Source organism: Clarias gariepinus, chromosome 6, assembly GCF_024256425.1.
Source record: "Clarias gariepinus isolate MV-2021 ecotype Netherlands chromosome 6, CGAR_prim_01v2, whole genome shotgun sequence".
Taxonomy (NCBI): domain Eukaryota; kingdom Metazoa; phylum Chordata; class Actinopteri; order Siluriformes; family Clariidae; genus Clarias; species Clarias gariepinus.
The window spans coordinates 19,500,096-19,524,947 of record NC_071105.1 but is presented as its reverse complement, the minus strand read 5'-3'; the positions used below and the strand labels follow the sequence as shown (position 1 = coordinate 19,524,947).

Below are 24,852 nucleotides of genomic sequence, written 5' to 3'. Positions count from 1 at the left end.
ATGTGAATAGTGATGCTCACGCTGTGTGTTTGTGTGAGTATGAACAGAAAAATTTTCTGGTGCAAGAAAATCTTGAGTCACAAACCCCCTGTTTTATATATATATATATATATATATATATATATATATACTCACAAAGTTAAATCTGATTATTAATCATTCCACTGGTGAAAATGCAATAGCTTTTCATTTACTTCACTCTAAAGTGGTGAGTCTATTCTAACCTCAAGTAAAAGGACAGCAAAAACCAACCATATTCCCATTCTGAAATTCAGTTTAAATCCAAACTAGAAATTAATTTCGAAGCAATGAAACTCACTATTTTGTAACGTATAGATTATGCTTTCTTTAATTTGATCACTCTGCATTTTCTGTGTTGGTCCAGTCTCTTGTTGTCATTTGTTTATACAGACATGTGTATCTGTGCTTACAGGTATATTTAGGTCCTGATGGTGAGGTGGAAGAATATGCCACCATTCCCATTCAGTCAAACAGCGCAATCAGCAGTGAGCTGAGCCTGGACCAGTCAGAGGAGCACCTGTACATCATGACCAGCACTATGGTAACATCATTTTAGATGGTTTAAGTAAACTTTCATTAAAAAGTTATTTTACAAACAAGTTGAACATAAGCTACTCATGTTTAACCTGATACCTGAGTGTCGGTTTATTGGACATCCAGACTTAACATTTAATATATATTTGTACATGCAACAGGGAATTAGTTGTGCTCATACAGACCACAATCTCTCATACACTTAAAAGGTTAATATTAGCCATCCAAACACTTGTTCTGATCATTTTTTTCTTATCAGGATAAATCTATTCTTTCTGCTCAGGTTTGCCCCCACGTAGGGGTACATTATGTGACTTGGAGGAATATTTAGTTTCCGTTCCTGATTGGTAAACTCTGTAAGAACAACTCTCTTCCACTGGGTCTCTGGCTGAGGATGGAGCGCTGATTTTGTACATAGTAAAGCAGCTAACCAATCATGGAAGAGAGTGAATTCTCGTAACCAATCATAATGCAGAAGGCAGGATTTATCAGGAAAGACGGGAATCCTAACTTACCCTCAACGTTGAAGAAAAAACTTCTTCTGTTCTGTTAAAAGTTGTATTTTGATGAAATGCTTTGAGCATGTAAATGCACATCTTGTTGGATCAGCATCGATGTGAACAGTTTAGTTAGGAATCTTTAATCAGGATGATTTGAATCGGACTGAAAAGATAATGTATGCTTTTAGTCAACAGTGGTTCCTGCACTTTGGTTTTGAAATAACCTTGCAATTCACATTATACTGTACTTTTATAAGTTACACGAGAAGTCAGGTTTGGACATCCTATTTTCATTGACTAGGTGGGAGCTGGAAAACAGTGTATTTAAAACACAGCAACTGAAGTGGTCTTTAAAATGCTCATTGTCAAAATGGCTGTTATTCATCTCGGACATAATGACTCTTATCCATCTGGAACAAAAAATATTTTAATACAAACAATTTTGTACAGTAATCATAATTTTAATTATGATTAATGAACAAATTATTTCCTTTTTGTTTTTTTTGCTCACATAGTTCACTGACAAGATTTGTACACAAATATGCTTAACTTTTCTGCAATATTTTTCTCTTCCAATATTAAGTTCTCTTCCATGTTCCAAAGTCATATGACTATACATGCAGTGCATGATTTAATGATTAAAAAGAAATAATTAACATGGGCAAGACTACGTTGATTTTAGAAGTTCTGTCAGTTTCAATTAATTTGCGATTTTTTTCCATCCTCATGATGGATATATCCAAAACTTCTAATAATTAAAATGAGGGCAAATAGAACGTAGACCACATGTTCTGGACCAGAAGGCTGCCAACAGCACCACACAAACAGGAATATTTTGCAGTAGATTTATATAACACAAATATTGCCATACAATACAAAGTGGCTAATTTAACTTTTGGACATGGATTCAAGAAAACAAGTGGATTATTTGTAGTCATGCTCATTTACAATCCATTTATGCATTATTTATGTTGTTAGATGAAGTGGAAAACGTTTCTAGACAAACTCTATAAAGCACTGGCATGTTATAATAATGAGTCGAAGTCTAAGCTACTGCTGTTGTTATTGTAATATTATTTCAAATGATATGTGAAACATAGCTGAGCACATGTTCGTATGTGAATGAGGGTGAATGGTATGACTATGGAATTGTGCAAAAGTGGGAAGTACTTTGTAGGTGTGTAAATGAGTGCTTTCCAGTTCATGAAATACATATTTCTGGACTAAAATTTAACTTGACGTGTTATTAACCTGTATGTGTGTGTGTTTATGTGTATATAGCTGCAGAAAAGACCTGTTGCGGAATGTCACCTGCACCGGGACTGTCAGTCTTGTCTCTCAGCTCGAGACCCTTACTGCGGCTGGTGTGTATTGGACGGGAGGTGAGATCTCACACACACATACACACACACACACACACACACACACACACACACACTACTCACACATATATATACACACATATATACACACACATATGTGTACATATACACACACACACACATATATACACACACACACACACACACGCACACATATATATATACACACACACACACACACACACACACATATATATATATATATATATATTATAAGTATGCTAGTGGGCCCACATGCATACTTTTATTGAAAAGTATGAATTAGACTAAATGCTTAAATTGGTGGTCTCTGACTTCAAAGCATTTGAAGAATACACGATGTTGTTACATGCAGAGATGATTTCTTCCTTTAGCACAGAGATTGGCCTGGGCTGGTTTTATAGATTACTAACTTGACGCTACAAAAAAAAAGATAAGCATTGCTAGATCTAAAATCATTAGTTTTAAGCCCATTTTGGGTCTGAAATAAAAAGATAAATATCAAATATCATCATCTATGGTTATTTAAATGTTACATAGCTCACCATTCAGTAAGACTGGTGGAAAAGTCAATCTGTGTTTTTTATGATGGTTGGTCGTTCATCTTTGTAAAGGTCTTCGTTAACAATGCAAAAGGTCATAGCTAAAAAAATGTAGCTGAGGTTACCTTGAAACTAATATTAGCATGTGTCTGTAACTATCTAATCATAAGTAGACAGTCAAGATGAATATTAATTCACATCTGGTATTATTGTTTTTTAGTTATATAGAAATGAGCAGATAAAGAATACTACACTAATATAAAAAAAATCTCTGCTGTGGGATTTGTCTTTAGTTCTGGTGGATTTCGAACCAAAATAAAATATAGGCTTAGGCTTTGGGGTCAGAAGGTTAAAAGTTCACATAAAATGAAAGTGCTTAATTTGTGGTAGGGCAGCAGATATAATAAAACATATAGTTAAACAAAATAAAAGTCAATCACACTACTTTTCTGTCATTATATATGTATACATTATCTCTCTCTCTCTCTCTCTCTCTCTCTCTCTGTTACAGGTGTGGTCAGCGTGGCGAGTGTACACGTGGGGATCAGGCCAATCAGTGGCTGTGGAGTTTTGATATGGAGCAGCACTGTCTGACCGTGCAAACCATCACACCATCAAACATCAGTAAAGAAGAGAGCAGGACAGTATGTGCCTCACACACATGCCACTCCTCTCTATTTCTGTGTGCTGTCTGTCTAATAATACTCCCTGATATCGCCGTGCACATGTAGGAGTATGTATCCATGTGCATGCAGTTCAGTGTGCGTTAGGCCTGGAATCTTGGCAGTGTAAAAATATGCTTGTTATTTTTGTAACAGTGAGAAATAGATGGCTAATGAGGAAATGCATATCAGTGTAACGAGGAAGAATAACAACATTAATCATGAGTTTGAATTAATAGCTTACATAGTTCTTAAAAAAATAAGAGGAGGTCGATACACGGGAGGAAACAACAGGGATAAGATATAGCAATATTAGTGATATAAGGCAATGTTCTATGTGCATGTATTGCTCTTGTTTAATGTGCTTGTAATGCTTATATAACAGAAATGAAAAGTCAAAACATTTTAGGAGCTTTTTATGCTTCTTTTATTTTTAAGTATAATCCATTTACTTCACACCACTGCACCTCTGTTCCACTCCAGTTTAGACACACTGAATGAAATATGAAATCATGATATTATTTGATTATTGTAACTCCGACCCATCTTTTTGATGGCAGCCTGTGAAAGAAACAGTGGCATGCTCCTTCCCTCCGTAGTGCTAGGGTATTCTCCTTGGGCAAGAGAGACTAACCCTTAAGCCCCCCTTACGAGGGTCACACTTAAACCTTTCTTTTATCACTTTCATCACTCCGTAGGGACCCGGCGAATAATTGATCCCCACTATCCCATTTCTATTATAAGGGACAACTTGTTTGCCGTGGATTGCAACCCGTGTCAGTGGAGGAAGAGATCCTGGTTTCTGAGAAATGTGGTTTGCTGCGGCTTCCATTATTTCAACACAACACTTTGGCTCCTACTTCATCTAGTTAGGAGGTTGGAATGGCTCGATCCAAACAATTGGCTGGTCAAAGCATACTCTTAGAATATTCTGAGATAAATTAACATCAGTAACTTTCAGACTCATTGGAGACTTTGGCTAAGTGTCAGTCAAGTGATTTGAGCAACCTGTTACTTATTTTGCTTGAGTATATCATCACTATATCCTTGATGCATAATTTGCAGCACTGTGCATCCCTATTTTTTGGGCTCCAAGGTGGGTGAGGAGTACAGATCTTGAAAAGAATAACTTAAAATATGGCTACAAAACAAGTCAAAAAAACGTTTTTTGGACCTGGATACGGACAGCACTTTTGGAAAGACATGCATTTCTATTCATTGAAGCTTCTTCTCCTGATCTCCCAATCACCAAACTTACCCCTTTTGCTATTTAATAGCAGAAACAGTAATAGAAGTAAAAAAATAAATAAATAAAAATTACGAACTGGACAAATTCTTGTCGAATGTACAAAAAAGGCCAATGCTGAAAATTTAATACATGCCAACATGTTAGCTGGGGTACATGTTAAGACATCACCACATCCAACGGTGAACTACAGTAAAGGGGTACGACTGACACTACAGAAAACTATCACAATCTGTTCTCTTTACATTCGTCCAGATTTAAATCTAACTCACATGACCATCTAGTTGCTCAACTTCCATCTCCCTTTATCTTAATCGGAGATTTAAATAGCCATAACTACCTTTGGCATAGTAATCACTGCAATGTAAAAGAAAAGAAGATTAAAGATTTTATTGAAAACAATAAAAAAGAGGAAAAAAGCTTTAAGACTTTTCTTCAGATACCCAACACCAGCACATCTTATCAAGCTTAAAATGAAGAGAGCACAAGCAATAACTGAAGTCAGTAAGAACCATAAATGAAGTCAAAAAGGAAAGCTGGAGAAGATTTGTTTCCAACATGTCAACAAATACTCCAAATAAAAAATATGGAATCTGATATAAAAAATGAAAGAAAACAATGGCCCACAAATGGATTTTTTTTGCCAACAAACAGAATGATTTGATCTTGACATCAGAAGAACAAATTGCAAACATATTAGCAAAAACCTCCGAAGAGAACTTATCAATTGAAAACAACATTCCTGATATCAAATGTATCTCTAGTAATATAGAGCCATACAACCAACTTTTTTTAATGGAAGAACCACAACGAGCCATCAAAAAATCCCATGACACACTCGTTGGACCAGATGATATTCACTACCAATTTTTAGAAAAACTTACCCCACCTTTTTCTTAAAAAACTTCTCAAGATTTTTAACTCTATCTGGGTATCAGAAAATATTCCATCTGCTTGGCATGAAGCAGAAATAATTAATATCCCAAGACCAGGAAAAAAGACCTTAAAGATCCTTCTAATTATCACCCTATTGCTTTAACCAGTTGTCTATGTAAAACAATGGAGCGGATGGTCAATGACCGCCTGGTCTGGGTACTGGAATCCGAACATCACATAAATAATGCCCAGTGTGGATTCAGGAAAGGACAAAGGACTGCAGACCACCTGGTGTGTCTTGAAGGCTACATTCGTGATGTCTTCATTAGGAAAGAACATGCTGTGGCGGTATTTTTTTGATCTGGAAAAGGCCTATGACACAACATGGAAACAAGGAACTTTAAATGATTTGTATCAAATGAATTTTGGAGGATGTTTACCAATTTATATTCAAGGTTTCTTATTTGATAGATTTTTTAGAGTACCTCAAGGAAGCATTTTATCATTAACACTTTTTAGTATTAAAATTAATAGTATTGTTAAAAACATTGGTTCTGTTTTTTTGGTTCTGCATATAGTTCTTTGTAGTCTTTATGCAGATGATATCTGCATTTGGTACAGAAGCAAGAATAACGATATATAATGACTATTGAGCTGTAAATCCAACAAAAGATAAACAAAATTCAATCTTGGTTAATGCAGAATGGCTTTAAGTTCTCACAAACAAAAATCGTCTGCATACATTTTTGTCAGCTTCGGTATAAACCAGAGTTGTTTATGGACGGAACCCCAATTGAAGTCGTTAAAGAGACTAAATTTCCCTTGACAGCATCTTTTATTCCACACATTAAACTTCTTAAAAAGAAATGTTTCAAAGGGGAGCAGACAGTTAATCCTTGATAAATATATAGAGAACTTTGATTCGATCAAAACTGGATTATGGGACGATAAAAATTGGCACTACAATATACAATCAAAGTGAGAACAAATAAGGAAAATCCACCATATACAGCAGTCTTCAGAAATCAACAGGAAACAGTCTAGGAAAAAAACAAAAGTCTAAAACCCATCCGAATAAATAACACCAGCAGTTTCTGGGCATAAAAAGAAAATTACCACAGCATGGTAAAAAAACACACCCCAGTATACACGGTTGGATCAAAATCAGGGAATAAAGTGACAGCAGCCTTTGCAACAAATCTACTACAGCAGGGTTTACGCATCCCAGACCAAAGTTAATATTTTACTGCAGAAGCAAATGCTTTGCTTAGGGCTTTGAAATTCATCTGAACCACATCACAAATAATAATGATTACTTAATAATAACGGACTCAAAAATCATGTCTTCAAGCATTAGAAAATATAAAAACGGATCATCCAACAATCGTGGAAATCCTAACCAAGTTATCATTCTTAGAAGCCAATAATTTTAACATAGTTTTTTTGTTGGATACCCGGACACTTAGGAATCCCTGGTAATAAGAAAGCAGATAAAACTGCCAAAGCCAAAAACCAATTTTAAATGAATACATCAAAAATAAATGGCAATCACAATGGGACCAATGCTTAAATAATAAACTATATGAAATAAACCTGATTTTGGATCAAGACATACATTTCCTTTTAAAATTCGCTGGGATCAAGTGACTCATACAAGATACAGGATAGGACACTCAAAAGCAAAACACACATTTTTACTGTCAAGAGAAAACCCACCACAATGATTATCATGCAGAATCCTTCTGTTCATCAGACATATAAACATATATTTATTTGACCGTAACTCTTTTACTCCTTTAAGGAACTTTTTATTCTGTTGACACTTTTAAAAAAGCTTTTATACAAGTGAATCCAAATGTAGTTTTAAAGTTCTTAGAAAAAAAATAATTTTAAACACCTTATCTAGTTTTAATATTGAATAACAAAAATGCTTCTCGTCATGAATATAGCCATAGAAGCGGGCATGGCGTTAAACAAGAAAGATTATTGTAACTCTTCCTGCTTTTACTCCTCAGATCTTTCTGTCCATCCCTGGTCTCCCAAGGCTTGAGGAAGGGGAATCATATTCCTGTTTCTTCCAAGACACTCCATCTCCGGCCACCATCACTGAGAGCGGGGTCACCTGCCCCTCACCAGAGCCCTCGAAAGTTCCCATTGTGTCCCCCGGCCAAGGTGAGTCTAAGCTGCACTGCTGCAGGGTTCTTCTTGATTGCTCTGTGTCGTGGGAATTGTAAAGTAACTTGTCCCTAATAATAGCTGTGTGTTGGCATTGTGTTGACAGCATCAGCGACATGTATTGTTGTGCTTTTTCATGGAGGTGTGGTGGTGTTTTATGACTGCTTGTTTTTATAACTCATAATTCTATGATTAAGAACTTAAGACAAAAATGACATTCAGGAATTTCAAAGCAGTTGCCATCCACCCCTTTGAAACTTTGAAAGCATTCCTGTGGTGTGATAGTTTATTTTAAGATTTTATCTCCTGGCTGCTGAGGAGAGAGAGATAGAGAACGAGAGAAAGCTAGAGACAAAGAGACACTGAGACAGAGAGACACAAACAGAGACTGAGAGGCACAGAGAGAGAGAGAGAGAGAGACATGCGGAGACAAAAAGGCAGACTCACAGACAAAGAGAACGAGGCACACAGCGAAAGACAGACAGAGATGGACAAAGAAAAAGAGAGAGAGAGAGAGACTGAAAGAAACAGTTGGTTAGCATTGCATTTGTCAGATTGTTCATAGTCTTTTATGGATTTGGAAACACTTGAAAGTTTAGATATACAGCTGTTCTCCTTTACAGTTAAGATCTGCAGTAAACTATGGTTCTTCTCCGTCAGCTGCCAGAGAGGTTATGGTATATTTACAGCACACAGGATTTGGGAGTCTCATGTCATGACATTAGGAGTACTATGATACTCTGGTTTCAAGCTATCAGTTGTCACACTGTATATCATTCACATCTAGTTATATATAGTATACATACATTAGAGTGTGTAAGTGAGACAGGCTGTGATTGAATGTTGCTTGCACTTGACAGAGCTCAAGTGATTTCTTCATTTCTTTAACTTATTTTCTAACAATAAGATTAGATGGATAAAACTTAATGTATGAGCCAACACACTCAGCAGTAGAGTGTGTGAGAGCGCACATGTGCTTACATGCAGGTTGGTCAGATGTGTTTATGTCTGGTATTCGGTGCAGATGGACCCTATTATATCTGTTTTGACTGTATGCGAAAACCTGCTCTCTTTCTCTCACTCTGATGTTGAAAAATGCAGTGATTTTGGAGGGAGAGCCCTGTACTTCAAATTTCCATTCGTCCATGATAAGCGTCGACAAAGATTTTGAGAACCCGTTCGCACATTTAGACCTAAAATATTTCACCTAACTATACTCATGTTCTCACTTTCATTATCTCTCCTTCATCTCTTGCTGTCACACAAACAATCTATCCTGTGTTTTTTCTTTTTTTTTTTTCCTCCAGATTTTTTATCAGTCTCTTTGTCCTTACGGTTCGGTGATGTCATCGTGACCTCTCGGGAATTTACCTTCTATGATTGCAAAGTTGTCAAACATCTCTCGGGGAGGATGCAGTAAGTTTCACACATGCACACACTACTGATAATGGTCAGGAGGTGCTGCTTTGGTGGTCTTTGATTTAAACCCAGCCAATCCAGGCATACTTTAATTAATCTTTTTTTTTCTTTAATTAAAAAGGAATGTAATTAAGATTATTAAGTCTAGTATTCCTCTTAGTATCTGAATAATATACTTTGTTTTATTGCAGTTGTCAGGGCTGCGTGTCAAGCCGTTGGGGCTGTAACTGGTGTGTGCATGAGCATGTGTGTACCCACAAAACGCAGTGTGAACAAGGGGTCATCATCTACAACGAAAATGTAAGTCAGACTTTTTCCAGTTGCCCATTATATTGTGTATGTGTGTGTGTGTGTGTGTGTGTGTGTGTGTGTGTGTGTGTGTGTGTGTGTGTCATGGCAAAGGTTCTTGTTTTTGTAATTAGTTTAATAGCTTCCCTTGTTGACAGTTAATCATTTACCTCATTTGTTCAGTTTGAGTTCTGTTTGCATTTTATATCTAAAATAATAATCATTAATAAGCATATATTGCTGATGTTGTTTGAGGATTATTTTGCATATCTGTTGCAAATTATTTATATCTAATTCAATTTTTATACGCACATATTAAAAAGAGCATCCAAACCATATTTTAATTTCAGAGAACATGCTTTTTTTTAACCTCAGTTTTGATTACTTTGCATTCCATTTATATTTTTATTTTGATTGCTTTGCGTTTCTCCCCTTCCTGTCTCCCTCTCCCTTCAGTTCAAAGTTCCCAGACCCTCCCCTACTCCGAGTATACCTGTCAGGATTACAGCAGTCACCATGAAACACACAATCCATACCACCACACCAGCTACTATGCCTCCAACTACAACCACTGCATCTACAACCACTACAGCTACCACTCCAACCACTCAAGCTCCAACTACAACTACAACTACGGTTATGACTACAACTACATCAGTAGCAAGTACAACTACCACACGAGCCACCACCTCCACTTCGACTACATTGCCGATAATTTCAGACCCCACGACTGCTCCTGCTGTCCCCATGTTGCCAACCCCTCCAGCCGAAATCACGACCGCGACTCCCTCAGCCTTCACCTTGCCTGTTCTGAAGGAGCATACGTCAGAGGAGATTCTGCTAACTTCTGAGACGGACACAGAAGCCCTTAGCGAAGCCAAGAGTGTTGTGATCACAATCTCTAGTCTGGATACTGGAATGAAAACAGATCCACCGTTCGTCAACTCATCAGCCATGGATCAGCAGTTGCCATCAGTGTCGCCATCACAAGTTGGTGTGTTGCTGGTTCCTGAAGAAGTCACGCCGCTTGTGGAACCAGTAACCGACGCTCCAGAATTACCAAGCAGCCCGCAGATCGTTGAAGAATCACCTCCACTGGCCGAGCCTCCTACCGAAACTCATAACACAGCATATTCTGAGAGTACTGAGACTGTGGGAGCAGATACTGACCCAGACATCTGGTACTTAGTGACCACAGTACCTGCTGTTCTCCCAGTAGACTCTGAGAAGGAGGCAGAAGAAAGTGAAACACAAGAGGAGTTGGGCATAGCTGAAAATGACACAACTGCCTATTCAGCAACGACGGTGCTGTCAGGTGATGGAGAATTAGACCAGGCCTCCCCTGGATACCCTCGTCTCTTGGATGTGGATTCTGAGGCAGACTACAGCTATGATGTGCCAGACCTACCGGTGAGTCCACATGAGTGGAACTTTCTCCCAGCAAGCTCACTTCCTTCTGGGGAGTAGGACCTCAGAAATGGCAACTTCTGAAACTCCAGAAATTCTGCCCAGTTCATTCTTTTTAATTTGAAAAGAATTAAAATTCTGCCCAAATCATTTCAGTTCACATGTTGTGCTACTTTTTGCTTTATTTAGAAGTTATCGTCAGAGCATTTTAACAGCTTTTCATTAAAACGTACAAATTTCTTACAAATTGTTTTGTGATTGTGTGTGCACGCAAGCAGGGAGACGAGGGCTCCCTTGAGGCTTGGGGTTCTGCTGCATGTCCCTGTATTGAGAAGGTTCAGGGCTCACCACTGCTTCCTGTACAAACAGAGAGGAAGATCAATCTCTTGGCTCGCAATCTTCATCTTTATCTGGTAAAAAAATAATAATAAAATAACACAGACAGTCCTTTCCTAAGTGACACAATTACATTTTTTTTGCAGGCAGTCCACATTTCTGCAAGTGTTAACATGCACATTATTAAAGTGAAGCGCGTTGAAACCAGTTTTAACACACAGTTCTCTTAAACTCCACATTTCTATAACAGCGCATACTTATACTTAATGTAAATCAAAACACCAGTCCTGGAGTAAGAGGGTGTTTTTGTTGTTCTTGTAGGACCAAGACTTGGAGTATGAGTGTATCTTGCTCATTGAGGGACAGACTGTGGTGGTGGACGCCTATGTAGAGAGAAATGACATGGACCCCTCTCTTTTTGACATTACCTGTCAGCATCACCAGGTAATAGACATGCACACAAAATTCACTTGTCCTTTAGCTTTTTTTTATTTATTTATTTATTTTTTTTTAAGAAATTAAATTCCACAAGTGGTGATAATAGACGGTACAGGGACATTTAACTATATGTATTACACCGTGTCACTGTTCTAACAATCATTAGTTACACTGATATCTCAGCCGCAGCATGGGTGAAAGTACGCTGTAAAGCTCACAGTACTAAGGAAGAGCGTATCTGTCTGTCAAAACCCACCTTTAAAAAAAGTCACAGAAGAAAGCAAGTAACAAGGCAAAGAAGACACATCTGACACTTTGACTTCTTAGGAATTGCTTCTATGCAGAAAAAAAGTTGCTCTGAACCATCTGTGTTATTAACGCAAGATACTAGTGATGGGTCGTTCATTTATTGTGACTCAGAAGAACGAGTAGTCTCGGAGAGTGATTCGTTTATTTTCTACTGGGCGCGCATGCGCAAATCATCTCAAAACCTCCGCAGATAATGCACAGGAAACAGAATTGAGCGATTCTTTCTTAATGACTCTTTTAATCCGAGTCAGTCGTTCTTTTGACACGTGACTCCCATAGACGCTATGCGATGCAATAGATTGAAAATAACTAACGACTCAGACTGGAAGATTTGAGAGGTGAGCTACACATTCTGATTATTATTATATGTCCTTAGCTGCATTGTAATATTTTCATTACTGGAATTATAGCCAAACTTATGTAGACGTATTAGGGGTCTGTTTATTGAAAATGCAACAGTACTTTATTTCTGATCAAAAGAACGAAATAAACTAAACGACTCAAAAAAAGATTCTTTCATTTTAATGAACGAGATTCAAAGAACCGAGTCACTAAAATGATTCAAACACCAAGATACTGTACAAAGCTAATTAGCTTTTAACACAAAGCTAAATCCCAAATTCTGTATCAAATCCCTGTAACTACTGATCAAGGCCAGTACTTAATGTGGGGAACAAGGGATTGTATTCCCTGCATAGCAAACTAGCTTCCCATTTAATGCTATTCAGGATTCAACCCTGAGAACACGGAAGTTAGCTTTTATACTATAGTGCAATAAGTGGAAATATATAAAAGTAGATCTCGTAACTTTTCAGAACTGTCCACCCCTTCCATGGTTTATTCTTCTCATCTTTTGGCTACATGGTGCCACTAAGAATTTAAAACTACTGCCCGAAGTATATATGTTGGTGAAACAAATCAATTTGTCAAACAAGCAAAAAAATTATAATATGTTGATAATAAAGCACTCTTGTTGAACTGTTGTACAAAAGCAATATTACACTCAAAATCATGATGTTGTACTAAATATTAGCATGGTTGTGATATATTTGGCATTGAGATTCCACCCTTGTGTGATATTGCTAAATTATATCATTTTTAAGGAATTGAATGCTAACAGTTGATTTCATGGTAAACAAATTTTTATCGTAACGTGATGTAAAATGAAACTTTCAATGAAGTAATTTAGAAAAAACTAACAATGATGATACAAAAAATATATGAATGATACAGGTGAACTCCTGTATTTGGAAGTTCTGCACAATAGTATTAGTAGTTTTTTAATTTACTTTAACAAATTTCTGGGTCTCCGATAACCTGGTTACCTGTAGTCTTTTAAACAAAAACCTTTACTCTTTCTCCAGTATTCCTACTCAGCCCTGGTGGAGGAGTACAACGCCGTTCTGTATGTGATGAGGAGAGACACATTTCATGTGGACAGTGCTAATGACCTCTTTGGTGAGTAGTGATTTATTTTGAGTGAATTTCTTTCTGTAAAGCCCTCAAGAAACCAGCAGGCCTTGTGTGTGTTTACTTTATTCTAAAAGTAGAAACGATCTTAAATGTCAGTGTCTGTTTTGTTTGGTACCTCAAACTATGGTTATAAAATCATTGTGTCAGAAGGGCACAGTCTTCCAGGGGTGTGGGATATGATTATGTAGAAGTGGGTAAGAGAGGAAAAGCAACACAGAAGCTCAGTGGTTATTTCGTGAAGCTTACCGTACTAATGCACATGTTTCTCATTCACCTGCTTTTCCAACACAGAAGCCTTGTTTTTGCTCTAGTGGGAAACTAATTGTTCCGCTTTCCAGCAGCTGTGTTTACACTTTTGCACAGTGTGCATGCGTGTGTTCCCGAGAAGAAGCTGTTATTACTGGGCCAGTAGCAGACTTTGTATCAGAGAGAAGCCTGGTTAAGTGATGAGTTTATAGTCTCTTGCTGTTGTGGCCTGTGGTTTTTAAACTGCTGCCTCTAGTAGAGCGCAGAGAGAAGCACATTATAACGCCGCATTTCATTTAATCGTCAGCCAAGAGGCCCCGATTTAACTTTTGGGGTTTTTCCTCTGAAAGTGGAAGAGAACACTCAGTCCTTTGAGACTTTTCTAAGATTTTCTCTCTAATGAGGGAAAGAGCGGAAAATTCAGATATGGAATATCGCAGCTTGAACATTCAAGTCAGCCTTTGAAAGCATGCTGCATATGAGGGTCACTGTGTGTCTTTTTCGTAAAAGGCGCATTATGTCTGCTCTGACCTTTTGCATGCAACCTGTTTTTCAGTAGGAGGAACTGTATCTTAGCTTAGCTTTAACCTTAAAATTCTGTATGAAATGTAACAATAGTGTAATAATGCCAAATTGGGTTGTTGTGTTCCTTTAAAATGTGCATTAGAATTTAAATTACTTGAAACAAGCAATAATATAAGGATTTTAATAGTATTTCACAATATTAAGTAGCCTATTGTTTTATATTGCAATTGACTAGCAATTGAAAAAAAAAGTTGCATGAACTAATTCGGCCACACTTTGTTACTGAACACAACATGGTGTCCAGTTTATGTGTCAAAGTGATTCCTCATGTTCCAAGAATCCCTCTTTCACAGTTTGAGTCCTGGAATATGCCTGTGCCATCTGGGATGAGATACATTTAGGTCATTCATTACATTTAGGTCCTTATTTTATTGCCACAATACTTTGCTGAGCCTAGACCTGACCAACTGAAGCAAACCCAGATCATAACACTGCCTCCAGTGACTGTGGCCACTATTCCTGATGGGTGCATTCATGCGCTTTCCCTTTGACCCGTAATCAGACCTCATGACCTTTTTTTAATTGCTCCAAAAAATGCTCTCTAGCAAACTCAAGCCTTTTTCTAATAATTCTCAATAAGAAGTGTTTTTCTTAAGAACACACAGCTGTCAGTTCTCACTACATTGTGTGTAGGGAAATGTTCTTACTTTCACTGTTAAACAAGCTATGATTTTTCACTCTTCATTTTTTACCATTAACCAAGTATTTGTGATATCCATTCAGGATTTTATTTTTCCTGACCATAATAGTCCATCTAGGTTTTGATAATGTTTTAAAGGGTTCTTACCCCAGTTCCAGTCATTTTAAATCTTCTCAGTTGCTTTTTTCGCTGGATGCAGCCCAGTAATTCATCCTTATGAAATGGCTGCTTTTTTTTATTTTTTATTTTTATAAAAGCAAATAAAATAGCATTTAGGTTTCCTAGTGGCTAATGGAATTTATATTTTATATCTGAGGTGATACAGGATCATTTTGAAAAACCTGACATGTTTAACTGGCTTTAACACCAGAATATTTCAGTTTGGCAAATTCATATAAGGTACAAATTTACTATATACACAATTGTAATAGCCCTGTAAAACCTATACATATATACACTCAACAAAAACCTATACATATAAAACACTCAACAAAAATATAAACACAACACCTTTGTTTTTGCTCCGATTTTTCATCATGGCTCCATGTTGCAAGGATCTGTACACAGTTCTTGGAAGCTGAAAATGCCTCAGTTCTTGCATGGCCAGCATACTCACCGGACATGTCACCCGTTGAGCATGTTTGGGATGTGCTTGACCGGCGTATACGACAGCGTGTACCAGTTCCCACTAATATCCAACAACTTCGCACAGCCATTCAGGAGAAGTGGACCAACATTCCACAGGCCACAATTGACAATCTGATAAACTCCATGCGAAGAAGATGTGTTGCACTGCATGAGGCAAATGGTGGTCACACCAGATACTGACCGGTTCTGAGTCCCCAGACCCCCAATAAAGCAAAAAACTGCACATTCCAGGGTGGCCTTTTATTGTGGGCTACTACTCATCACTACTCATGATGTCAGATCAGCATCTTGATGTGGCACAACTGTGTGGTGGGATGGATTATCTCAGCAAAGCAGAAGTGCTCACTATCACACATTTAGACTGATTTGTGAACAATGTTTGAGAGAAATGGTAATATTGTGTATCTGGAATGAATTTTAGATCTTTAAGTCCATCTCATGAAAAATCGGAGCAGAAACAAAGGTGTTGCGTTTCTATTTTTGTTGAGTGTATTTTGACTCTAATAATGCATTTTGGATCTTAACTAATTTACCTGTAGGCTAATATTCCTTTTAGGACCTATACTTTGTTGATTATATGCTTTGAGATGAGACTTAATCTTTGGATATGAATTATTTATAGCAATAAATTATTTCAAACACGTCCTATTACTTTCTTTTACAGTCCAATCCTTCTGTACTTGACTTCAGTTTGACATTTTATAAAGCTGTCCATACAGCCCTGAGTTTGGCTGACTTGGAGCTTTTCTGTATGTTGCAGTAACATTGTACAACTGTTCGGTGGGCCGTTCAGACTGCAGTCGGTGTCACACGGCACATGAGAAGTACGATTGCGTGTGGTGCGGTGATGTTCACTCAAGCTGTGTGCACAAAGAAGCCTGCTCAGTGGGTGTCAGAGACACATGTCCTGCTCCTGTCATTCATTCAGTAAGTTCATTTTAACGCTGTCTAGAAATTCATGAATTTACAGAAACTTTAAGGGAAACCTGGCTCTGAACAAGTTGTTTGTGTGAACTTTGTATTCAGTTTGAGCCGCAGACAGGATTGAAGGAAGGAGGCACCATCCTTAACATCACTGGCTCTAACTTGGGCCAGAAAGCTAACGACATCTTACAGTCTGTCACTGTGGCTGGGATTTCCTGTACAGTCATACCAGAACTGTATGAGATATCATCTAGGTGATCACTCAGAGAACATGCACATATACTATATACTGTGTGTACATATGTACTCACTAAGTTTCCATTTCCCACCACCTCTTACTCACATGTCTTATCTTACCTGTCCTGTAGAATTGTGTGTACAACAGGAGAAAGCAGAGAGGAGAAGTTTGGTCACGTCTCAGTAGAAGTGTCGGATGCAGGACGCAAAGGTCTCTCAAGTCAGACTTTCACTTACCAGGTCAGTCATAGTGGTAATGGCCTTAGTAGCACATAAATATTTTCTAAGTGGTGAAGAGACAAAATGTATAAAAATTCTAACACTGTGTTTTCTGCATGTGAACAGGATCCAGTGCTGGAAGGAGTTAGTCCTCAGAGAGGACCCCGTGCAGGGGGAACCATTCTCACCATCACAGGCAAAAAGTTACTGACCGGCAGATCCAGTGACATCAGCGTGTTACTGGGCGATGTCCCCTGTGTCATGTAAATGAATCACCCACACACGCAAACAGCATGTACATAAGTTAAACAGTGAACAAAATTGTCTTGTATAAGTAAAATAACGTAACATTGGGTAATTTAGCATTTGCTAGACAATTAGTTCCACTAAAACTAACTTACTAATCTTATGATAGTACAAATTGCCCAGGTTTTAGAAATATATTGAATGTTAAGCCTGTTAAAAACAATTTAAAATAACGGCTTTTTAAGGTTTTACAAAAGTATTTTGTCATCTATTCACCGTCGAATAAAGGTTTATCTCATCTGTCTTGATGCTGGATGTTACTCTTGTCATTATCATAAAATTATAGCGCACAATAAACTATTGTCTCGATCATTATACAAGACACTTGTGTATGTTATGATCTGTGATTGAGCCATTTAATAACTTTGGAATGTAATTGTTGCCTATTTAAAAAAAATTTTGTTAGTAATTATGACTGGCCTACTGACTTCGCATTTAGATTTGGTATATTATTACAGTATATTATGACTATTTAATAATAGAGATGGAGAAAAATTTATTCAGTCCCATATCACTTCCAAAAATGTATTTTTTTATTTTTATTTATTTAATTCCTTTATAATCTTAAAGGTGGCGTGCTACGGTAATGTGCACGAAGCACATTATTTGCTACGTTTCTTTAGATTCCCTGAATTTTAAAATAAAAACTATATGGAATTGGGATTTTTTTTTTTTATCATTATTATATCTTTAACAATTGTGATAATAACAGAGTCCCTGAGGCAGACACTGTGGTATTATGATAATATAATATTGGATGTACTCTGGTGATTTCCATTCCAAAATTTAAGATTCTTAACTTTCTCTTTCTAGGCCAGATGTGCAAGAAGGCAGGATCACGTGCGTCACTGGTGCCAGCAACCAGACAGGAGAGCATGCAGTAACAGTGCGCTACGGCAACCGCAAGCGCAATCTTAACAGTGTGCGCTTTCACTACACCGCAGATCCTAACATAACAAAAGTCGAACCCTCCAAAAGCTTCCTCAGGTACGTGCTTCCTGTAATTATGCACGCTCGCACGTTTATTTCATACACATCAATCTCATTTCTTTAAAACAACTTCCTGTTTTAGTGGTGGCCGTGTGATCACTGTGACTGGCAACAACTTGGACGTAGTCCAGGAGCCAAGGATTCGTGTGACCGTGTTCAGGAAAGGAGGTAGCAGGCGGAGGAGAAGGAGAAACGGAAGGAGTGATAAAGCTTTTGGTGTTGAGAATAGTTTATTGTGGAGGCACAAGAGGATCATTCCTGAAGCAAATGGTCCAGAAAGCAGCACAAAATATGTGAGTAGAAGCTATTCTGTTGTACTGTTATATAATACTAAATGGTGGTTCATGGTTTAATTCAGTTTGATTCAATTTTATTTGTATAGCGCTTTTAACAATGATCATTTTTGTAAAGCAACTTTAAACAATCAGAAGAAAATTATGGCAATTTTTGCGAGGAAAACGTGAGGAAAATATGTATGAATCAAAATGATCAGATAAATTTTAAGGCTATAAATAATCTGGCAGCAAAACATTTAAAGACATTTGATATTGATATGTACTGTAATATACACATGCATGCACACAAATATAGTTGTCTGTTTTCACAGGTTTTGCCATATAGTCTAAACTTTATATTTACTAAATAATATGTGGCCATCATCTATTCTCTCTCTCTCTCTCTCTCTCTCTCTTTTTCATCCCTTTCGTAGTTTGAAGAACGGTGTGAGGTAAATACTTCCTCTCTTCTGCTGTGTCATACCCCTGCTGTGAACCCTGAAATGTTAGAAGATGACATGCAAGTGGAGTTTCTTCTGGATAACTTGCGCTTCGACTTTAACAAGTTCAGCCATACACCTTTTGCGTACGAGCGTAACCCTGTCCTCCACCCTCTTAACAACCATGACCCTTCTGAGCCGTACCGCTACAAACCTGGTTCGGTAATATTGGTAGAGGTCAGTGGTAGTTTATTTTCTCCTAGTCGTTGTGCATTTTTACCATGCACTCAGATTTCCTGTTCCACTCTCATCTTTATCCCCTCCCTTCTTTTCTTGCGCATTTTTTTCCCTCAATTTTTCTCTCAATTTAGGGGCAGGATCTAGACCTAGCTTTCTCGAAAGAGGAGGTGGTAGCTCTCATTGGTGAGGGCATATGTCTGGTTAAAACTTTAACTAGTAACTACCTGTACTGTGAGCCACCGGCCCATCAACCTCCCCCATCATATAGCCACGGAAGCAAGAGAGAAGGCGCTGATGCACTCCCAGAATTCACAGTAAGTAATAGCCCTTAACAATAAAAATGCATCTGGCATCAGTCGAGTAGTCTGTAATTTTAGTATAAAATATAAAAGATCCGCTTTAAGAAATGCTGATAAGAAGTTTCCGGATGGTGATTAAAGTGTGTTTTGTGGCTTTAGGTACAGATGGGAAATCTGAACTTTTCTTTGGGCAAGGTGCAGTATGACACCCTCAGTCAGTCCACCTTTCCTTTGGAGGCTCAGATAGGGGTTGGAGCAGTGGCTTCTCTCGTTGTCCTTATCGTGGTGATCATTGTTCTCATCTACAGGTAGAATTTTCCATCCGGATCTGTGTGCTTTTTGTGTTTGTTTGTTTTGTCAGTATATACTGTAGAATGTATCATTCGTTGTGCAAGTAAGATAGGTTGGCTTACTCGTAGATCACTACCTGTTAACCGGGCAAAAGCTTCCATTTGGTGTCAATTACACTTTTAAAACAGCTCTTGCACATCTGGAGTCTTTTCTATATGTTAGTCATTTTATCATGGACTGTTGTATGATCTAATCTCTGTCCCTGGTTTGAGGGAGGCTTTTTTTTACAACCCTTTTCTCTCTCTCTCTCTCTCTCTAAGGAGGAAAAGTAAACAGGCTCTAAGGGATTACAAAAAGGTTCAAATTCAGCTAGAGAATCTAGAGACGAGTGTGAGGGACCGCTGCAAAAAAGAGTTTACAGGTGAGAGAAAACAAGAATGGGAGAATTTTCTTTAAACATACGAAAAGGGAAGTCTGATCCCATTTTGTTCTTTGCTACAAAGACTACATTGTATGTAGAAAAAAAACTATGCTTGCTCTTGATCTTATATTGGATGGATTTATTTGATATTCAATCAAAACAACAATCTAATGGCACTCAACTCAAATTTGACAACTGGTATTTGACCTTTGACCTTTATTCCAGACTTGATGACTGAAATGATGGACATGTCAAGTGATCTGGTGGGATCTGGAATTCCGTTTCTGGATTACAAGAAGTATGCTGAGCGGATCTTTTTCCCGGGTCATCGGGAGTCACCGCTACGCAGAGACCTGGATGTGCAGGAGTGCAGACGGGCCACAGTGGAGCAGGGTCTTGTCCAACTTTCCAACCTGCTCAACAGCAAACTTTTCCTCACCAAGGTACATAATCTCATGCTATCGATAACTAAACCTTTGGAAAAGGAAAAAAAAAACAATTTGTTTTTAATATTTTTTAAAAAGTTTTTATACTTGAAATACACCAGTTAATAAGGTATCTTAAACTCCTTAAACTGTTAGCAATGTACTGCTGTTACTTATTCACTAACTAACCGTACAAGATTGAGGGATGTAGGTGTTTATTACTTATGAGGAATTTTTCATCTTTTCCCTTTATATTTTTGTGCACATATTTTTTTTTCCCACTCTAATCGTCACTTCTTTCTTCTGTAATCTTCAGTTTATTTACACTCTAGAGAGCCAGAGAACGTTCTCTCCTAGAGACCGAGCCTATGTGGCTTCTCTGCTTACTGTAGCCCTCCATGGCAAGCTGGAGTACTTCACTGACATTCTAAAGACGCTCCTCAATGACCTGGTGGAGCAGTACGTCGCCAAGAACCCGAAACTCATGCTGCGAAGGTAAGTAAATGGGAAGAAGGAGCCAGTTGCAGACTGAAGACATTTTAATCACTATAGAAACATAATATACATTTGATCTTTTATATAATTTCTATACAGAACTGAGACTGTTGTGGAAAAGCTCCTGACTAACTGGATGTCTATATGCCTTTATTCATTCCTGAGGGTGAGTGTCAAAATAAAGACTTTTTTAGGAGCTAACATCAAATACAGTGGAACCTCGGAGTAATGTGGTTTGCGAGTGTTCCGCAAGACAAGCAAAGGTTTTTTTAATAACTTTTGACTTGGAAAACAAACAACTCTTGGTTTACGACTACCAAGTATCATGTATCACATATACGCTTCTTGTTTTGATCACAACATGAGCCAACAGTTTTTCTCTGTCTTGTGCTGCATAATTGTGGGTAATCGTCTCCCCTACTGCGCCTGCGCGCACATACGGAAACACTTATCTGTCAGGATTTATTTTTACTTTTTAAAAATTAAAGTTAAGTGCAGGTTAATTTGTTTTATTTTTACTTTATATTAATATATAATATATTTTTACTTTGTGTTAATTATTTTTATGTATTTTTTTTGGGGCTGTGGAACAAATAATTTGAGTTTTCATTATTTCTTATGGGAAAATTCGATTTGGTTTATGAGTGTTTTGAAATATGAGCCGCTTCCAGAACGAATTATGCTTGTAATCCAAGGTTCCACTGTATTTTAATTAACTTTCTATCTTGATGGTATCCAAGCACTAGTGAAATGCTTGAGTAAGTGCATTAGTGTAGCAGAGGATTATATAGAGAAATAATGGACGTTTTTATTCTCTTTTCTCATTGTTCTGTTATTTTACCCAATCAGAAGTCCTGGTTTGACTTGAATGCCCCAATTACCTGATTAACATCCAATAGATTTTACTGAATTCACTGAAGAATTGTGCTCCTGTAACAATGTTAAGATTTTATTGTGTAAATGATTGTGTACAAGGTGTGTGTGCTTGGCATTAGTGATTAAAATAATCTTTTAATCTGTTGTTCATAAGGACTCAGCAGGGGAGTGTTTGTATATGCTCTTTAGAGCCATAAAGCACCAGGTGGATAAAGGGCCTGTGGATGTAGTGACTGGCAAAGCCAAATACACCCTTAACGACAGCCGACTGCTCAGAGAGGACCTGGAGTATCACACACTGGTTAGAATTTATACTTTTTTTTTGTTTGTTTGTTTAATCTCTTTTTGAAACATAAAACATTATTTCTTTTATCTAGTAGAGTATCAAAGCTGTGTAAAACATCTGATTTTATTTTGTTTAAATAGTACTTCTTGGTACTGTTAAACAAGAGTGTGTTTTAAACCTAGAGTACAGGATCTCTCATGCCACAAAAAAATTATTAAAAAAATAATATGTGATGAGTGCAAATGTATTGCAAAGGTTTTTTTTAAGCTAATTTATTTGCAAGAAAGAGCAAGTGTGGTCTCAATTACATACTCCTTAACTCCCCATGGGGGAATTTAGTCTGTTTGATTATATTAACATAAGATTAATTAATGTTCCAGGCTAGATATTTCTTTTCTAATTCTTGGTTAAGCCTCCCAGCACGTACCTGTCAGGTAACATAAGTCTAAGTGCTCAACCCATTCACACTCTGAGGCACTGCTGTTCTTGGAGCTTAGCTGAGCAATAAAGAACACAAAAAAATCTGGGCCCTCCTTTTTGTGTTTTTCCATTACTTTTCCTAGATGTTATTTTTAACCAAGACATTCTGTAGATCCAGGACTCTTCTTTGGCCTGTGTATTTGGAACCACTGGCATTGTCCTTCTACCAGGGAAAAAAAATCCTTCAGTAATGTAGTGACTGTTTGAAGTTTCTTTTTTGGCAAATGTTCTTTTTTTCTGGCAGACTTAAAAGTGGATGTGTTCTTTACAGTTTCATTAAGTAAGCTAATCGCTGATATGCCAGCGAAATGGTGCATTTTTATCATCGTTGATTTGGACCGAATATTTTGTTTATTTTTGCTCCGAAAAATAGAAATAGATCCTGAAATAGACTGCAGGCACTTCGGCAGAGCCCACATTGTTTTGTGCCTTTTTGTTAAAGATAAGATATTATATATAAATATTTTCAATGCCCCCCCTCCCACACACACACCCTTTTGAGTTGATAAACATTCATATCAAAGTCTAAATATATGCATGCATATTCATGATATATTCATGTATGCTGTTAATGTAGCTAACTCTGCTCCAGTAACTGTTTGGAATTGTACGTAGCAAACCTAGCCAAGCGCAGTAACACAAAAACAGTAAATCGTCTCAGTGCACTTATCCTGGTGCATTATGTTTCGTGTTCATTACCCACACTAATGCTTTATTTTCTGCATTTTATTTTTATCATTTTATACCTTTGAAGTTGCACTGAACCCCAGATGGATAGCGGAATTCTTTTCCTTTGTGCCTTACAAAGGACAAGATATAATGATGTAAACCCTGCCTAGTGCCCTACTTGCACAGTGTAGGATGACATTTAAGATTCAGTCTTGTTTTGTTGTATTTTTCAACAGAAAATGTCTGATAAACTCCTCATTATTTTCACCAAACTTTATGTTAAGTTTTACCCTTTGTCAGATTGTCACACTTGATGGTTTATGCTGTTATAGATATATGCAACCGTGCTATACATTTATACGTAAAATGATATGCATGATTCTGTAACTGTTTAGAAGCCCATGTGTTACTGTAGGTTGACTATCTAAACTCAAACCCCCAACCCTCATCTATTTATTATTTTTATTGTTTAGAATCTGAACGTGCTGATGCAGGGAATAGGAATGAATGAGACGCAGCCAGTAGCAGCCAAAGTACTAGATTGTGACACTATAACCCAAGTCAAAGAAAAGATCCTAGATCAGGTCTATAAGGGAACCTCATTCTCCAATAGACCGCACACAGACTCACTGGACCTGGGTAAGAACAGTCTATTCTTGCTCTTTATGTGATATGCATATTATACTCATTCCTAAATATTTTTTTGGGAATTAGTCTGCCCTGTTTATTTCTTCTGTTAATTCTGAAACTTTCTGTAACAGTTTGTATTCACGGCGGTGTGTTTGCAGAATGGCGTTCAGGTGTTGCAGGTCACCTCATCCTCTCTGATGAAGATCTAACATCTGTGGTGCAGGGCAACTGGAAACGCCTCAATACACTTCAGCATTACAAGGTGGACTATACACATTGTACAGTACACTAGTCCTGCTATGAAACGTATTTATCAAGATAATTTCTTTTATGTAACATTTTTTTTCCCCAGGTTCCTGATGGAGCTACAGTTGCGCTTGTGCCACGGCATAGCAAACTTGTCCACCATGACAACCACGATTATGTGGCAGGAGAGAGTGAGTACACACAACACTTCTCCGAGACCTTAAATTCTGAAGCTGTGCTGACATTAGCTAGTGACAGCATGACAGGAAGCCAAGGCCTTTTTTTTTTTTTAAATACATGATTCAGTCCTATGTCTACAGTAAATGACAGGCTAGTAAGAATGGCAATTAAATAGTAATGTCTTTAGTTTCTTGCACATTAAGTAAGAACAAATATA

At 37.5% G+C, this 24,852-nt stretch overlaps 1 protein-coding gene across 3 annotated transcripts in view; it reads left to right on the top strand.

The window, feature by feature from the left end:
- Positions 1-24,852, top strand: part of plxnb1b (plexin b1b) — a 90,740-nt gene that overhangs the window by 60,984 nt on the left and 4,904 nt on the right. For 2 of the 3 annotated variants that reach the window (XM_053498215.1, XM_053498216.1), the window contains exons 6-32: positions 434-562; positions 2,337-2,437; positions 3,470-3,602; positions 7,758-7,914; positions 9,225-9,333; positions 9,528-9,636; positions 10,081-11,034; positions 11,307-11,444; positions 11,689-11,811; positions 13,479-13,572; positions 16,467-16,633; positions 16,733-16,884; positions 16,999-17,107; positions 17,213-17,349; positions 18,206-18,379; positions 18,465-18,675; positions 19,092-19,334; positions 19,469-19,651; positions 19,796-19,944; positions 20,248-20,348; positions 20,574-20,791; positions 21,090-21,268; positions 21,368-21,434; positions 22,299-22,445; positions 24,053-24,218; positions 24,368-24,471; positions 24,562-24,646. In XM_053498215.1, coding sequence (XP_053354190.1) covers positions 434-562; positions 2,337-2,437; positions 3,470-3,602; positions 7,758-7,914; positions 9,225-9,333; positions 9,528-9,636; positions 10,081-11,034; positions 11,307-11,444; positions 11,689-11,811; positions 13,479-13,572; positions 16,467-16,633; positions 16,733-16,884; positions 16,999-17,107; positions 17,213-17,349; positions 18,206-18,379; positions 18,465-18,675; positions 19,092-19,334; positions 19,469-19,651; positions 19,796-19,944; positions 20,248-20,348; positions 20,574-20,791; positions 21,090-21,268; positions 21,368-21,434; positions 22,299-22,445; positions 24,053-24,218; positions 24,368-24,471; positions 24,562-24,646 — 4,639 coding nt within the window. The remainder of the gene's footprint in view (positions 1-433; positions 563-2,336; positions 2,438-3,469; positions 3,603-7,757; positions 7,915-9,224; positions 9,334-9,527; positions 9,637-10,080; positions 11,035-11,306; positions 11,445-11,688; positions 11,812-13,478; positions 13,573-16,466; positions 16,634-16,732; positions 16,885-16,998; positions 17,108-17,212; positions 17,350-18,205; positions 18,380-18,464; positions 18,676-19,091; positions 19,335-19,468; positions 19,652-19,795; positions 19,945-20,247; positions 20,349-20,573; positions 20,792-21,089; positions 21,269-21,367; positions 21,435-22,298; positions 22,446-24,052; positions 24,219-24,367; positions 24,472-24,561; positions 24,647-24,852) is intronic. The other variant, XM_053498217.1, reaches the window with a different exon arrangement.